Consider the following 18,343-nt stretch of genomic DNA (forward strand, 5'->3'; position numbering starts at 1 on the left):
TTATGAAAAAAAAAGCTGAACATTCGCGCGTCGATTCGCTGATACGAGCTTTGTTCCCCTCTGCAACAGACCCCCCATGAGGGAGCCTACCTCCACGTCGTCGGGAACGTCGCGGTTGACCGTCACGTCGGACACGTCCGCGCTCGCAACGGCGTTGCAGACGGCGCTAAACGGCCGGACCGGGCCCACGAGGTCGCAAAGTCAACCGGTCGACCTGGCAGTGCCGACTAGCACACAGCAGCAAGTCCATCAGGGTCACGCCTGGCATAGCCAACCCGCTGCTTTCAGGAGAGGCGAATACCGGACTGGGTAGGTAGTTTGATAAAGACATTATAGAGATTCTTAACGCGAAAATCTGGATGATTTTAATCTATCATGTATATCGGAGATTAGAAAGCAAAACTACGTTGGCAGTGGCACGTGTCCGCTATTTCAAATTAACGACTCGGTCTCGTCGCTTGTTTTAAACTTTGTTCCAACTTTGTTTTAAAATCATGGACCGAAAGGTATGCCACTGCTGGCGTCGGCTGCTAAACGTGGACGCCGATTCTCGATCTCTCGTCCCGTCCACGTTTAGTGGCCGCGCTCAATGCCGAACAGGATGCCGCTATCACGCCGTTAACAAAAGCGTGCCTTGCGCTAGATACAGCTCGTTCAATAAGCGATCGGAACCGGAGGGTGAAGATCCCTGGAGCTGCGTGGTGCCAGAGGATCGAGGAGGCGCCCAACGTCCACGTAGCGGGGACTCGCGTAAGGACTCGTCGAATCATCGCGGCGGCAACGGTACGGAATCTACATCGGGACAACAGGGTCGGTCGGAGAGCAGACATGAGGGTGGTACCAGGGGACAGGCGAGCGGACCCCGGCAACAAGACTCTTCGAGACAGACCAGCGAGGACACCATGTGGGAGTTCACGATAAACGAAGCACCGATCGCGAGGCTCGAATCGCTGGACGAGCTCGATCAGGATCACGGTAGTTAAGGGAAAACACGCACGAGGGAGGTCGTCCTATATTAGTTAGGAGCTATGACATCACCGTGAGGATCAGCTTGTCCCGATCGACAAGACGTGGAAAGCTGCGACGCGCGAGAGAGACGGGAGCGTGCGACCGAGGCTGTTCGATCCCTCCGTAGAAAATTTTATTCTTAATCCGATCGCTATCATAGCCAAAACTCGAAGTCAAATCTCGCAGTTGAATTACAAGGAACGTAACACGATATCCATAGAACAACTTAGGAGCGCGTACTATTGAAGGAAGCATCGAGGTCCAAAAACGTCAATCTGGTGTAATCAATGTAATCTTGCTAATAGCTCATATATTGAGATTGAAAGGATTAAGGAGCGACACGGTGAGTTGAGTCATGATAAAAACGTACATCGAAATAATTTTTTGAACTATTTATCCGAAACACAATAGAAAGAATGTCAAATACTTGTATTAATAATTTTGGAAATTTATGAGTTTACGAGGACAATCTAACAAAAAAATTCCGTATAGTTATATGATTCAATATCAACTCGAAAAAATTGGGCATTTTTTTGAAAACTAAATAAAATATGTTTCCTCCAATCGCACATGCTCTGAAAGGCAACCTTATTCTGCTAATTCGGATTAAACAATTGCTTGTTAAAAATCGCCATGCGATTTAGGCTCTTCAAACGTTTGGCTTCGGATCGAACGCTCGTCTCTTTCGAGTTCCCGACATTGCGGTTCAAACAATCTGACATTCGTTCCTTCCGATCGATTTTTTACGCGTCGAAGAGCAGCAAACGAAAGAAGTATACCGTATCTCGCCAATTAGACGCCAATTATTTTACTCACCGGGTCGCAAATAATTATTTATATATATTTACATGTTAAGAGAGACCTTATGCGCCGTATATCATAAGAGGGACATGATAAAAACAAAAGAAGCGCATTGAAAGTACACAATACGTCGCGCAATAAAATTACAGAAATTTTGATGGACGATGGTCGCGAAAAATCGAGGACAAAATCACGAATAGAATATCTGAGATTGGGAGAGGGAGTTGCCAAAGAATATTCTTACGGCAAATGATATTTGGGCAATCTTTGATTCGCGATTCCCCGCTGGCATCTCAGCGTTAAGTGAAATGGAAATGCGAGATTTTACGATTGATTTGTTCACTACAGAGTTTTTTACTTTAAGAACTTCTCGAGCGTGGACAATTTCGATTTTTGTCGGATTAATTAAGACGACTGTGAAAGCATCTTCTTTTTTATTCTTGCTTATAGACGACGTTAGATCACAGTATTAAGGTAACGGTACTTACAAAAGAAATTTCGCGCTATTATCACGTAGCAATCTAAACAGGAACATGAAGAAACCGATTTTTCTCGGTTCAGCCACCATTATAAAGTAATCATGTCCTTTATACAGACAGAATGCAACAGCGAAAGTGTGTCGCGCTGGCGACATTAGACAATTATCAAAGTTCGTATTCTTATGATTGTTATGATTGTAATTATTATTATTACTATTATTAGTATTATTAGTACTCTTATTATGATTATTATTGTTATTGTTATCATCATTACTATCGTATAACAATGGGAGAAACGCAAGCGCGACGAGAAGGAAACGAAGAAAATAACACCGACGACATAATGCCTATACGCAATAATATATGCTTCTACATATATATACATATACAGAAAAAAGATAGATGTATATATATTCTATAAATTTTTTACAAAGCATTTCAAGTCGCTCTGCTCCTAAACGCGTCTCTCTTTCTCTCTTTTCGTTTCTCCGTGACGTTTCTATTTCCGCCATTAGTGTCGCGAATCGATTAAGAAAGCTGGAAAACAGTGATCGACTATCCCGAAAAGCTTATTCCGGCCACACGAGACTTTAAATTTGATTATACATTAAATACTCGATAGGAAGGAAAAGAAGGAGAGAGAGGGAGAGAGGATTCGAATTCACGGGAATGGCGCGCTTCGAGATCGTTCACGAATCACTGATCGCTGATGTATTCGTTCTTTGCTCAGTATTTTAGGCTGTAACCGATACCGAATATTTTCGATGTAACGATTAAACACACACGATTTGTAGTTAATTCTCTGCGACGAAACGATAGTGCAGCGGCGCAGCGCTAATACGGGGTAATCGCAATTTTTCAATTTTGCAGGTAGCGCGGTTTTTTGATCGTTAAATTATCAGTAGTACACACATACACATACAACGCAGCACACGTGGATTCTCGCACTTAGGTACACGGCAGGTGTTGTGCGTACGGTTAGACAATTTTTTTTAGAAAAAAGGAAGAGAGCCCGGCGTGGTCCCGGCCGAGGGCGGCCACGTTCGCCGCGCAAATCTCGTTTCGAATTACCGATATGTGTACTGTGTGACGAAAATACATATCGCCGCCTGGCCTTTCGTCGCCGGCCATATCTCCTCGGAGTTTCGCATTAAAAGAAATTATTCTTAACGTATGTGTGGGCTGGTTCCCCGAATACTTGACGCTCAGTCTTCAGAAAGATATATTGTTCCTTGACTGGTGTGGCATTCTTTTTTCTCTGGTTTTTTTTTCCACTATCAATTGCCGAATGCCGTTGCTAATACCGAAGGATTTTTACTTATTTATTATACTAGTTGTAGCAATAAATATCCACAGTTTGCCTTGTTTTTTAACTTCAAATGTAAACTGGGACTGTATTAGGTATTCCTGCTGTGCCATTTAAGGATTATCTACTTTTGGCGTTGGTTCAAGTAACTAAATATGATCACTATTTTTATAGTCGGATAAAAGATATGCGTAGAAGCAATGTTCGTAATTTTATCTTATTCAGATGTTAAATAATGATACTAAATAATTACGGCAAATCAAGAAAATATTGTTCGTGCATTTTGTTTACGTTTGCTCAAGTTTACGTCTCTCCTTCTAACGTATAGGATTATGTATGAAAGATATTCAAGTTTTTTTCTTATTTTTTTAACAAGATATTTTCGAAAATTAGTATAGCATTGAGGACATGCAAAAGAACTTTATTGATTTCTTTGAATATATATAATCTGGAAATAACGTGAGAATGAGAGAATGAAGCTCGTGTGAAAAACTGAAAAACTACGGCTGGCCAAATGTGGCCGCCCTCAATCGCGTAGACAGACGCAGCTGGCGAAGACACTGAGCATACGATACGCGCAAAACGGGAAGGATACGTGATCAAGTTATCTCCTTTGCGAGTTATCGCCCGAAATTGCGAGTCGCACTCGGGCGACACCGATTGCATCGCGAATTTTATGACAACGACGACTCCGACTTCCCTCGCGAGCAAGCGGTTTACGAGTAGACGCTACATTTAAAAGGTATTTTAAATACGTTACATTTTTCGCGGAATAAAACGTATGTGACATTTTATACATAGTGTCTGTGCCCAATTATAAATTCATACTGTGCAAGACAAGTCCGTCGCTCTTTCAATCCCGAAGCAGGAGGTCAGCGAGAGAGGACGTTCCGAGGGAAATGGATCACGATTAAAAAGTCGCCATAGTAGAACTCTCTTTCTCGAGGTTCCACGGGGAAAATTAACGTCCTGGAAATATGGATGTCTTGAGAAATATCCCGCTTTCGTTATTAATATCCTGATAGCTATGTAGATAGAAAGAGAAGCTAAAGAAAGCCCGTTGAAATTATTTTGACACCTCGACGAAAGCAAACGCGTCGCCGTTTTCGCATGCCGCTATAGTTTTTCCAACGCGACAAATAGTGGACGAATGACGAATGCAATCCAAGAGTTCGGTTCTAATTATGTCGACTTCTTAACCACGTCACTATGCCAAACGCGATAATTGGTACGATCCGTTCGCGCGTCTGTGTGTCCCTTTCTACAATTCCGAGGAGCTCAATATCGCGGAAGGTTTCGGCAATCTCGAAATTGTTTAAAAGAGGATACTGAGCACAAGTCCATCGTCGAGAAAGGATCGCGATCGCCCGAGATCCTTCCATCGGAGCTTCGCGACTTTTTCGCCTGCGGCGCATACTTTCGTCCTTCGTCTTTCAACTATCGAGTGGCTACGCACGAGTAATATGTATCATCGAGTACCTTGATCCCTCAGATTTTCAATCTCTATCGCCTGCTCGCCGATGAAAATAAAATCCTGCGATCTCTCATCAAAGCCGCCTCTCGCTTTTTTTCTCTATCGCGATTGGTTCATTCGCGTGTGTGGATATAATTCTGAATTTTTCAATTCCAGAGCCGAAACACATTTCCCATGCGAAAAATGGAGTTTAATGAAATTCGAAGTTGATTTCGCATCGAGAGCTGAATCGAGGCGAAATTGGATCCGAGTTTCAACAATGTTTTCTCGCGCGCTCGCAAAAAAAACGTCGGAAATTTGCGTGCAAAATTGAAGAGACGCGGAGTGCGAGAAAAGCGGACGGAAGGAAAAAAGTCCCAATCGCGGTAGACGAATCTAATCACGCGTTCTTTATCCATATTCAGCGATTTAAGAGATTGTTCTGTATATAATATATTATATAATCTTGGATTGTACGATTGTACGTCGAGCGCACTGATTTGTAACACTTGTAACATGGAGATTAGTTCGAAAGTGAATGCGACAAAGGAGAGACTTTTTGCACTGCCCCCGCCCCGCTCCTGACCTCCAGCTAACATCCCCGATCGCAGGGCGAGATGGTCCTGAGAGCATCAACATCTCCCCGATCCGCCCTCCCAAGGGCGGAGCAGCTCAAGTAGCTGATCTTCAGTGGGAAATCAAAATTAATTCATCATCATTCGATTTTAACTTTATTCATTTTGTATTCTCTGTTTTTCATAAAACTGTAAATTATAATCGTAATAATTTAACATTATTTAGGTTTCAAGAAATGACAAAATTGGTCAAAGTACTCTGTCACACTGTTTTAAATATTGAATTATACTTGCGCGGATCAAGTGTTATTCTATTAACGTCGTATCTGTATTATTGTGTAAGTTGTGAATTTGCAGATTTGATCAAATGAAAACGATTGTTGATTAGCGGTGGAGCAGGCGCTGGGAGTGGCGGTGATACCGGTGGTGACAAAGCTGTGTTGTGTATCTTTAAGTTTTCATATATATTGCATAAAATATGTTTATTACATATTTTCACTATGCCAATATGCATTTTACTTATATGCCTCATTATGTCCGACTTCCCTGTACTGCCCTTACAATTTCTTTTTTCTTTCTTACTATCAGCAATTTGTTTAACGATATCGTTAAAAACAGATCATAAAAACTATATACATATAATGTTTAGAACAGAACTCTAGATCAAAAAGATTATTCTTCATTTTTGTTACTTTAATGGTAATTATACATATTTATTATTTTTGTCATTGTTCTGTCATTGATTTTTTTACATTACACTCAGATGATAGAAGAGAGATTCAAGGGATAATAGGATCGAAATTTTATGCACGTTACATTCGAGAGGAAAGTATGATGTAGAGGTAAAGGGAAAATGATGACGGATTGATTGGAGTGTTTGTTCCTCTGATAGCAATTTGCTATTACTATTATACAGATCTAAATATCGATTCACGAAGTCAATTGAAACACGATCGCAACTTATATAATAATTGAGCAGCAAAATTGATTGTTCGTGATTGCGAATTCAACGTCCAGAAAGAGGAAACGTCAGGAAACGCGAGTGAAGCTTCGTCAGTCGTTACAGTTGCACAGATCACAATTGATGGTAATCATCTTGTTATTACGCGGGACATAAAATACAACTCAGAAATTATATCTGCGGTTAATCGACTCCTCCCGCGTCCCCCGCGAATTACAATCGAAATATAAATCGACGTCCGTTAACGACATACTTTCTACTCGATATCGTCGGAAAGACAATAGAAACAAAGGGGCCACATCACGCTGTAATGGTTTTGGTTTCATTCATTGGACGATATACGACCAAAGGTAAGAGTTATGTATCAAATTTACATGTATATAATTATTAAATGATTAATTTACAATTGAAATAAATATGAAAAATATAGATATCATGTCGCCTCGATTATTACCTATATAGTTTTTAGTTATGTACAACAAATACTTGTATACTCGTTGCTAATTTGTTATAGTCTGTATACGTGATGACAAACGCGAAGAAACGAAGACGAGCGTGTTACTTAATGAGCAAGATCGATATTCTAAAGAGACAACGCGGGTTTCATCCGGAGACTTTCGTTCGCGTGATTCGACTCACGAATTTCGTCAAAAACGATATCCCGAATTCTTCCTTTTCCGCCTTTCTACGACGCATCTGATCGCAGTGTGCACCTAACGCGTAATTGCATTCAGCGTCGCAAATTTCGGTCTGCATTCGTGACAGGTTTAAGTTAACGCGATGGAAATCGAAGAAAGTAAATGAGCGGTTCCACGATGCAACACTTGACAATGCGACACGATAAAAAGCTAACGGATATCCGTATCATTTTATCGTATCGTTGCATCTGCATATCAGCTTACGACATATTTTTAAAACGCATTGTTACGTTCAGAGAGTTATTGGATTTTATTTGTCGTTGCAACTAGGTCATACTTATTAAAAAAATACTAACACATTAATATATAAAAATTCTAAAATATATTATAATGATCGAAATCACATAATTTAATGAGACACATATTTTAATGAGACATTCATTTGGTCACCAAACAAAAAAAATTGAAATGCATAAAACTTTCGCTATTATTTTACAAAATATACTTTTAGTTTTAACTTTTTCGAATTTTATTTGTATGACAGTGTGGACAAGCTTGCGATCTAATATAAAATTAAATCGATAATATAAAAAAAATATTGAGTTAAAATCGGAGCATTATGAATTTATATCGAAATTTCCTTTAATTATTTGTTTAATGATGTCGATTATACATACGAAGTGAAATAAAATTCTGCTTCATTGTCATTCGTAAAGCAATCTCACGCGTTGCAACGTAACCGTACGAATTTTGGCAGACGCAACCCGGCAAGGTGAATGCCACTGATGCCACTTTCTTGATCATCGGCAAAGTGGGAGTCGGTATAAAGAGAGGATATATTTCATAGCGATGGTTAGTGGGTTTAGTGAGAGTGCTGTGATCATTTCACCGTTATACTGTGAAAGTCAAGTATGAAGGTACGCGCTTCACAGTTCTCATGCACCGTTCTGTTCATCTATCTTTATCTGTGTGGACACGTGTGAAGTGCTTTAATACTTAAGCGTCAACTGAAAGGAGCTTCGGCATTCGCAACTTTTAATATTATACTAATTCACGCGATCACGCGATGATGGTTGTTTGCTAATCTTTCGCGATTTACTTTTCTCGTTGTAGCAAAGACTGCAAATCTTGCAGCAAGCAACTAAAAAGTGCCAATAATCTTTGAATTATTAATGAGATCTTGCGCCTCTTCTTCTTTTTCTTCTTCTCTGACCATTAATTGTTTGTTATCAGCGAATTTCACGCCAATTACCAACAAGGAGCCTTGCTTCTCATCCACGTGAAAGTTCTATAAAATCTGACCGTAACCTTTCTTCCAGTGTACTCGCGAATTTCACACTTGTAACAATGAAGAAATTTATGCGGAATAGTTCTATAGCCTTCGGCTACGAAAGTTGCAAACCGTGAAGGAATAATTACTGCAGCGTTAACGTGATGTTTATTGAAATCCACTTTTTTGTTACTTTCTACAAAATGGCAAACTCTACGCAATATATTACGCAAGTTATTTTGTTTATTATAATTCGCAATGTCGATCCTAAGCACATTGCATATATATCTATTGCTTGTATTCCATCTGTCTGATTTCTCTCTGATTGTTCGTTAAACAAATCTCAACATCTCAACATGTGTGCTTAATCTTTCTAGCTCCAAGCCTTTATTTGCGAAGAGAAAGATTAAAATTATCCACGAAAATTTTTTTATACACTTCGGAAATGCCTTAGAAATTTATATATACATTACGAAAGTACTGGAAAGTTTAGTTTTCGCACTTATGCCTGCTTTCATATCTTCTTCTGTGATTTATTTTCTAATTAGATCACTTTCCAGTTGTTATGCATATCCGACACAGGACGGAAGATAAAAAAGTTGACAAATGAATGATATAATCCAAGCGAGTCGAGTGGCAAAAAATTCACACGTGACTACAAAAACTTTGCACCGAAAATTTGTCTTATTTCATCTTTCTATTTTATAAAAACAGCTGTCATTCGAAAGGCTCAATTTTGCCATACGGAAGTCAAAAATTTTTATTAGCGACCATTTGCTATACCGTTTTTTTAGAAATCGCCAAGAAATACGCGCAGCAAACGATCGTATAGGCGAACTAGGTCAGCGATGATTCTACACATGCAAGATCAAGGTTACGATGATCACTCTCGCTCGTTCAAGTGAAACGATTCTCCGCGACGAAACCGCAGATTATTCAATTTCGTCAATTCTATTATGTTTGTCTGCCTTATAATTCGGAATTGTTCTCGTTTTTGTTCAATTTGCTCTAATAGATTAACGACCTCATTCACGAGAGAGAAACGCGATGCTAAAACCCGGAAGACACAACATTGTTCCGTCAAGAGAGACCAGATTGCGCAACTTCAATCTTATCGCTAATTAGCAATAGTTTAATTTGAGTTGTCTCGCGGTATCTGCGTGAAATCATCGGTATTCGCGAGATAGCTGTTGTTGCCTCAAGTCATGTATGGCGAATGGCGAGCCGCGAGGTGAAGCGCACTTTGAATTGCCGGTAGTCGCGTGACTTTCACCCAACGTCGCTCTACTTGCTACGCTCGCGTCGATGCGCTCTACGCTCGAGCAATTCGGAAATCAACACTCGACCCTCAAAATGCACCGTGGTAAAAAGTTAACGACGCTTAACGAATCAGACAGACTTCCCCAAACTACAATATTATATATGGTTTGTGAACTCAGCGGAATTCGATCGTTAGTCTGATATCGTCATACTCTATCAGAATTGATAATAACAGAAAAATGTTCGGTTTTATTAATTGGCCCTTCTTACCTCAATAACAAAAAAGCTTGTAGAAAAGAATGAATTTGTTTAACAATTTTTTTCTTGTATTTAATTAATGTAACAAAAAATCTCGATACCCAACAAATTTACAGATCGATTGTAATTCTCTGCATTTATCATTTTATCGGTGCGTTTCAGCTATCAGAATTCTTGATGGTAACGTGGTGCACGATAATCGTGGCTCGATCAGAAATTACGGAGAGCGATCAGGAAACGTTGCTGAAAAGTGCCGCGGAACAGCTAGAACGATTAGCACCGTATCGAAGAACCGCGGAAGATCGAGAATCCGAATTCTTAAGTTTGTTGGAGACATGGAAGTCTTCCGTGGATCATAATCAGTTAGGTGGGACAAAGAGCGATGCAGATCAGGATGTGTCTTGGGAGATGTCTGAGGCTCTGCCTGAACAAACGGAAGCGGACGCGACAAAGCGGACTGACGACGATAAACTGATAATCGACGTTATTGCCGATCCGAGATACGCCGCGCTGATGCAGGACAGGATAAAGAGAGGTTTCGATCTCGGATCCGCCGGTCTTTTAACCAGCATAGCAGGCGGAGTGTTATCTGGAGTCGCGAGTGCATCAAGTGGATCCGCGGCGAAAGCATCAGCGGGTAGCAGCGAATCGGCGTACAAACCGGTATACGGTGCACCTACGGTGGAACATCATGCTTATTCGGTAATCGATACTTTTATTCACGTACAAGGCGGATGTCGCGTATCTTGCGTTCTCGTTTATTTGAATGGAGTTTATTTAAATTTTAATGCGAATAGAAACGTTATCAAAAATATAAAAATAATAACATAAAGAAATATAGATTTTTACGTTAAATTTAGAAGAAAGAGACAAACTGATTAATTAATATTCTCTGCAGTTGCAAAAAGGAAAAGTTGTTTATGCTGGAAGCATGATGTAGGTCATCCACATTGCCGCAAAGGAGCGAAATTCTAACTGGTTCCGTCTACCGTTTACCTTTTCATTATCTGCGCTCTTGATTGCTTTATGATCATCGTTAAGATTTTTCTCTTTATCGCGATATATTCCGCGCAGCAATTAAAGTAAATGACTCTGCGAGATGAAAATCGCGGCATCTCGCGTTAAACAAGCTGTTATGCTGAGTAACGAGCAATTTAATACGACGTTAATTAGAAAATAAGCGGAAAAATGTCGGTGTAGGAAGAAGTGAAAAAGATATATCATTTCCGCTATTTCAATGTTAAGTTATTTTGTTACGCAATAAATTACAATCTAATTTTGTAATATAATTTAACATTGATCTCGTTATTTCTTCAGTACGAGGAGAAGCCACTCAGCACATGGGACTTCAAAAAGGCGATTTTTAGCACGTTGTTCCAAGCTCTCAAGGCAATAAGTGGCGGTGTGTTGGCTCTCAAAGGACAACTAGTAAAAGGAGGGGGCTACCTACTATCGGGCAAAGGCAAAGTTGTCGCTAAAGCAGGGGATGCTATCACGTCCTTCGGTAAACACCTGGTGGCCAGCACGCAATCGAAACCTTACTATGGTCATCCACCGGTTCAACATATAGGTAAAATATAATCTTCACCGAGCAGAAATTGTCGAAAATTCTCGATGCTATTATTACGATATGATCGTTCAGAAAGCTATTAAAAAACTAAGTTGCATACACACGCAAATTACAAATGTTACACATGCTAAAAACTTGACGCATTTACTTTCTATTGTACGCTCACCTGTGTGTGCGCCATATTCAACCGATTAGACGTGGAAATCGATCAAAGATGTAATTTTATATCGAGAAATAGCAGCCTATATAGAAAGTCATTTTAGTATTTACGAATAACCGACTGATTATCCGTGAAGCCGGATATTCACGGTAATCACGCATCCGAGGCCTAACCGAGTATTATTCGCTTTTCTCAAATCCGTTCAAGAAGCGATAACAATCCAATGTTATAATATTATAATGTTATAATCGATAAAAGAGGTTCGAAATAGATCGGCGTCGTACGTGTACGATGAAGTTTTTTAGCGCGCACACATTACATTTTATTACTGTTGATGTATAATTATTAGATTAATCTCATTAAAAGTAAGATCTCTATTTCTTCTCAGGGTTTTATCAATTGCTTTCTTTCGAAATTTCAGGGCATGAACACAGTTATTCAGGGGCACCGCCAAGTGATTTTTCCGAAGTGCCCGCTGACTTTTCTGCACACGGAACCTACGGATTGCCGGCATCAGACGGTAGGTTTCACATTTATACATATAATTATAACGTTGCAAAGTACCTTGCATATTCCGTTATATTCCGTTCCTGTGTCTTCGTGCTTTTCTAAGATACCAGCAATTAACTCACAGTAATTATTACGCGTTGACGAAGACTTGACGAGTATAACCGCTTTCATCTAATATTTCCGACATTGCATTAATTAAGTAATTATTTGAGGAATGAGGACAGCTTCGATATGGAGCAAAAAGAAAATTATTTTAAAAATTATTTAGTTTTTCTTCAAATTTTCGAAACGATTAAACTACGGAAGGTATTATATTTCTTAATTCGTTAAAAGAATGACGCACGAATATCGCTTTCACGAATAAATTTTACTGTCGAATGTCGATGTAATCTGACAACAATTATAATATATCTTTGATCTTTTATCGAATACCGACGCTTTCGATTTTTTCTTGAAACATGTAATGTGATTCGCTTAATGACGCCCGAATTTCCCTTTTCGTATCGCACGTCATCATCGTTAAATGACGCAGTGAATGTGAATGTTCTTCGTTCTTCTCCCGGAAGAACTCGTTTCACGATCCACCAATGTTTTCCCATGAATGTATCAGCATGCGACCTTTCACTTTCCCCGAAAGTTGGCGAGAGGCAGGAGGCTACGGCAAAGCCTGTTTCCTGACATACTTCTTCAATTTCTGTTAATTTTATACGTATATGTGCCTGCGTAAAATATCGTTGAAAAATATATCGAAATAATCATCAGCGTATTACTTGGTAAAACGGTATAATACGGTGATCATATCGAATATTTGGGATACTCTGTAATCAAAAAAATGAAGAAATTGTTCCACGTTGTCACTGTACCACATCCAAAATTCACTTGTCTAGAATTTAGCGTAACACAAACGCACTACACCGTATTGTGAATTGTGACAATTAAACCCTGTGATAGTCCCCTGCAAATATGTGTAAGTGTATCCATCCGTGTATTGAACGTGCGAAACTAGAACTAGGACTTGTCACGTTGTTCACACTCCGCACTTGCTCAACGGACACGTTACAGTACACTCGGCACATACGCAACAACGTGCTAATCGATCTCGACAGTACCTGCTTTTACGCTCCTACTCGACTAACGACCTTGTACCTAATACTTTAAAGCACCGAATAAATTTGTCGACGAGACTGACAGACGTCACGTTCACAGACAATGGTCAGGGCGGCCTGCTGATCGTGACGAAATCTGACCTGGACAAGCACAACGATCAACATACGAACGCGGCAGTGCAGGAGAGACCGGCGGAAAGTTTCATTGAACCCACTAAGAGCTCCGTCATCAAGAATCTCTTAAATAGCGTGCCGAAAGGTAGCATCGGCTCGAAGGATCAAACCGTGGCTGGCCAGGACAGCCTCAATAACAACCACAACCACGTGGGCTCTCACCCTCCCGCCCAGCATCCGACTTACGATATATCTGGTCACTATCCCGCGAACCACAACAATCCGACGCATAATTACGAGCAGAATTATCCTGCCGCTCAAGACGGCGCTTACCAACGGCCCGAACTACCGCAGATCTCGTCGCATCATCACTTCTCAAATCTAGGCCTGGACCAAACCCTGTCGATCCAGCCGAACGTGGAGTACCCGCCGCTGCAGCAGATTCAGTATCCGAATCCGCATAGTTCTCTGCTGGACCCGCCCAAGCTGCCGCACGACGACGACGGCGGTACGTCGGTATACGCGAGTCTGTCCGTGGATACCGAACCGCAAATCGCGCCCTTGAAAATATCCCTCCTGGACGATTCAGATGCCTTCAATCTGCCCAAGTTGCAGCCACACTTGGACTTTCGCGGGCAACATCAATTCACGGACCACCTTCACGGCAGCTTGGGCGGCCCGCTGAAAGTACCGCTTTTGAACCCGATGCCGTCGGCTTACTATTGGCAGAGCCAAGGATCATTGGTACCGACCTCGGCTCTCGGCACGTTGGAACATTTCCGTAAGAGGAACGTCCAGAGGCGGGCGTTCGCCAAACGACTCGCGCGATACGCGTCGTTGCAGAGGCTCCATCGGCTATAAGGTCGAGGCAAGTAACGACGTCGGCGATGAATATAATAGGCGTGTGAATACTTTCTAAAAGTTTCTTGTCGAATACAACAAATATTTTTCAAAAGAATACGTCTATCTCCCAAATACTAGAATGGAAAGTGCATAGACCGATGTATTTCAAGCCCGAGAGAATGTGTAAAAAAAATTAAATATCTACTTTCCTGACAATTATACATAATATGGTATATGAAACATGTAATTTCACGGAAAGATAGGCAAACAGAATAAATAGGGTAAATATTGTCACAGGCTTTCTCCGAAATCACATCGCAATTATTCGCAATCAAAAAACAAAAGTTACTTTGAAGCGACATTTGCAGGCTTAGCTATGCTTAATGACCTAACTTAACTTCTTCATTCTAATAAAATAATTTATTTTTGATAGGTTGAAAAGAATAATTGGTTTATATTCCCGTGAAAATCTCACGATAGATTAATATATATATCACGTGTGTTAATAAAAGAAAAAGGGTGTCATTGTACAATATATTTTATATTTTATTGCATGCAACCGTGCTCTCTGTTGCAGTGGTCTACGCGTTCGCGTATTATCCACGTCCGGCCAGATACAGGTACAAATGGTCATATCCTTATCCTTATGGACGATAAGAACTTTCGTCACCGGCGCTCATACGGGAGGGAGACGAGAGAAAGAAATCGGCGAAAGCGGATCTGCGGAATACATTTCCGAGCCAATACAAAGGAACACTCACATCCGCTGGAGGATACGTGTACCATTGAAACGCACCGAGTTCACGACACCGAAGTATGTCGTACGGTTATACCGCGTGCCTCGAAGGATTTCGATTGAACGAAGCGAAGATTAGAAGTTATCTTTTGAGACCCTCCGTATATATCTCGGTCTGTCGACAGAAACGATTTACGCGGTTTCTGTGGGCAAACCAGAAAACCTGAACTTAGATATTAATGAAATAGCTCTCTAATATTAATGTAACAACCACTGCGATTAATCTTATTTAATTTGTGATAAAGACTTTCTAAGTTCCATCCGTTCGCCATTTGCAATCGTGGCGGATTTGGAAAAATACGTAAGTCCCAAAAGGACACCAGAATAATGGAGCCCATATAGGAGACTTACAGCCATGAAAAAAAATGGTCTTATTGTTAATATCTTGTGTACATGTTAATTTCTTGAAATAAATAAATGTAAAACCTCTTTTATATTAAACGTCTATTACTACGTTTACGCGAGCGTTACTTCTGTAGTAACTTACGATACGTCCTTCGCGTAAACGGGATTTTCCTTCGCGTAGACGGGATTTGGTAGTAACTTACGATAATTTATTCCGCGTAAATGAGTGATATATCGTAAGTTACTACAGAAGTAACGCTCGCGTAAAAGTAGTATATGATACTCTGAATTTTATATAGCGTAAGACGTTTGCGCTAGAAGATCCGATTATAAATTACATTTTTAATAACTAATCAATATATTATGCTTTTCAGGTATAATATACTAATTAACATATCGGGTATATTTGATACAGCCGCGATTTACTTATTTACATTTTATGTTCACAACTTAATATTAATTTTTCAAAATTACAAATTTTTGTTTCTTATTTTTTGCTTTTATCATGGAATAATACACGCTGTAGTTTAAGGAAATGTTCCAGATCGCGCTACTGTGTGCTATTGTGCTATATTGTGTTCTAACTTCTAATCTATAAAAAAAAAAGACGTCAACGTCAGAGTGTCAGACGAGTCTATACAGTTCGCCAGAAAAATCATCTCAAGAAAAAGTTACAATGTGACAATCACTTTGAAATAAAAACTGATCCTGCTGTAAGTTATGTTTGAAAAAGCATATATGTAAATGGCTGGTGTTTGCAATAAAAGTGGTCAGCCACTTCCCTCCCCTTCTCATTACTCAAGACTACTAATTGTCAAAATACAAAATATATATGAAAAATAGATCTATAATTTTAAATTAATATCCATTAATGCTTTGCACACAATTATTGATACACGTATTATCATAATTACGTATTAAAAGTAAATCATAAAATAAAAAGCTGATAATATGTAAATAATTTAATTTAGTACAAATTTCAAATAAAAAAATTTTAATAAACTGGAACCGGAAAAAAACTGATCTGCGCAATAAAACATTGAACTAAAAAATAACTCACCGGCCGATGCGCAACAGCGGAGTTGTAAGTTGTAACCCTGCGTTGATCTGTAACATAAAAATATTTTTACATTAAAGTAGGTGTCCAAGACAATATCGTCTTAATTAACGAATATCGTGTGATGGACGAATCAAAAGTTGCGCACTTGAGAAAGTGGCGGATATTCCGTCACAGGACTGACAGGACTGACAGGACAGCAAAGTAATAGACGAATAACAATTTAACTACTCACCCCACGGTTACTCCGCCGTCGCCCGATGCCTCCCCAGGCCTCCTCCTCCTCTCCACGATTCGCCGCCAGGTCCTTCTCCGTTGGCCGGTTGGCGCACTCACTCACGACCTCGCTCACGACGTTCGCGAAAATCGACAATAAGATCGCGTCGCTTATGATCGCGCGACATTTTCGACACTTTGCACGACACTCCCGGCATTAATCTCGCGATGCGGTGCGTACCAGCGTACTTGCAATTAGTTACACGGCGACGGAAAAATTACGCGACTGATCACGACGAAGAAGCTGCGCAACAACGACGATAAATGTAGCGCGTAAGAGCGCGGGTCGCGGGCGTCCGGGCGGCTTCTCGTCAACTGCGTCATCACGACTGGTAGGGACGAAGCGGGGGCTACAAGTGACTAGGCACGGTGCGCGCTCGGTATGCGTGACGTCGGCACGCCTCGATACCGCTCCTCTACCCCCACTACTCGTGTTTACCGCGCGCGCTTTAAACGTCGCCGGCCGCCGCTCTCGCATCATCACAGACTGCGTTCCGATAATCACTGTCAGTACCGAAAATCTATAGTGTACGTTACGTAAACTATAGATTTTCAGTACTCGCAGTGAATATCGGAACGCAGCCACACAATCAGACCGCATCGCGAAATAAGGGCCCGGACACACACTTTTTCGTAACAGTCAGTAAAGTTTCGACCAATCGCGTCGCTCGAAACGAGAACGTACGGCCGTACGTTTCCGAATCGAGCAACGCGATTGGTCGAAACTTTACTGTTACTGTTACGAAAAAATGTGCGTCCGGAGCTTGCGGCGGTTTAAATTACGAAAAACTGATATATCGAATTTAATACATGTGCTTCGCGAAATTTATATGGATACCGAGGTATACGTCGCATTCGATAATATATTTGATAGTATAATATATTGATTACATTCTTTCGGACGATCAATCTCGCTTTTACCGACGATGACTCCGCGTCACGCGTTGTGTCGCGCCGACTTCGAAATTCGGAACAAAGTTGATTGGACATCGTTTTCGGAACACGGATAAATAATTTCATTAACGATACGAATGGACGCTAAATCGAGTGACGCTGACGCCGCGACGTGTTTAATTATAACAATCGCAGTGTCTATTAACGTCGTACATTTACCTTCGTATTTGATCGTGCCTCGATATCTGGTGATCGCGGCTACAGCCATGAAAAAAAAAAGGTCTTATTGTTAATATCTTATGTACATGTTAATTTCTTGAAATAAATAAATGTAAAACCTCTTTTATATATATTAAACGTCTATCTGAATTTTTTTTTATATAGTGCAAGTGTAAGATGTTTGCGTTAGAAGATATCCGACTATAAAAATTACATTTTTTTTAAATAAATAATCAATATATTATATGCTTTTAAGGTATAAAATATACTGATTAATTAACATATCGGGTATATTTGATACAACCGCGATTTACTTATTTACATTTTGTGTTTACAACTTAATATTAATTTTTCAAAATTACAAATTTTTGTTTCTTATTTTTTGCTTTTATCATGGAATAATACACGCTGTAGTTTAAGGAAATGTTCCAGATCGCGCTACTG

At 40.2% G+C, this 18,343-nt stretch overlaps 2 protein-coding genes across 15 annotated transcripts in view; both read left to right on the forward strand.

Annotated features, from left to right (window-relative positions):
• The window catches only part of Sei (potassium voltage-gated channel seizure), a 95,615-nt gene extending 90,277 nt beyond the window's left edge, over nucleotides 1-5,338 (forward strand). For 9 of the 12 annotated variants that reach the window (XM_077404070.1, XM_077404078.1, XM_077404071.1 and 6 more), the window contains 2 exons: nucleotides 70-309; nucleotides 629-5,338. In XM_077404070.1, coding sequence (XP_077260196.1) covers nucleotides 70-309; nucleotides 629-983 — 595 coding nt within the window. In that variant the 3' untranslated portion in view covers nucleotides 984-5,338. The remainder of the gene's footprint in view (nucleotides 1-69; nucleotides 310-628) is intronic. The other 3 variants (XM_077404072.1, XM_077404075.1, XM_077404074.1) reach the window with 2 other exon arrangements.
• Nucleotides 5,339-6,283: 945 nt separating this feature from the next.
• Nucleotides 6,284-15,362, forward strand: LOC143896306 (uncharacterized). 3 transcript variants are annotated; one of them, XM_077404084.1, is made up of 6 exons: nucleotides 7,903-8,138; nucleotides 10,172-10,711; nucleotides 11,327-11,579; nucleotides 12,161-12,259; nucleotides 13,456-14,337; nucleotides 14,890-15,362. In XM_077404084.1, exons 1-5 carry the CDS (start codon nucleotides 8,133-8,135, stop codon nucleotides 14,328-14,330), a joined length of 1,773 nt encoding a protein of 590 aa, XP_077260210.1. In that variant the 5' UTR covers nucleotides 7,903-8,132; the 3' UTR covers nucleotides 14,331-14,337; nucleotides 14,890-15,362. The 3 variants fall into 3 exon arrangements, with proteins under 3 accessions (XP_077260211.1, XP_077260210.1, XP_077260209.1); XM_077404085.1 differs by lacking the exon at nucleotides 7,903-8,138 and adding an exon at nucleotides 6,284-6,933 and having other exon boundaries at nucleotides 13,456-15,362; XM_077404083.1 differs by having other exon boundaries at nucleotides 13,456-15,362.
• The last annotated feature ends 2,981 nt before the right edge of the window (nucleotides 15,363-18,343 follow it).

This window comes from Temnothorax americanus, unplaced genomic scaffold, assembly GCF_048541705.1.
Source record: "Temnothorax americanus isolate GAGA-0224 unplaced genomic scaffold, ASM4854170v1 Scaffold18, whole genome shotgun sequence".
NCBI lineage: Eukaryota > Metazoa > Arthropoda > Insecta > Hymenoptera > Formicidae > Temnothorax > Temnothorax americanus.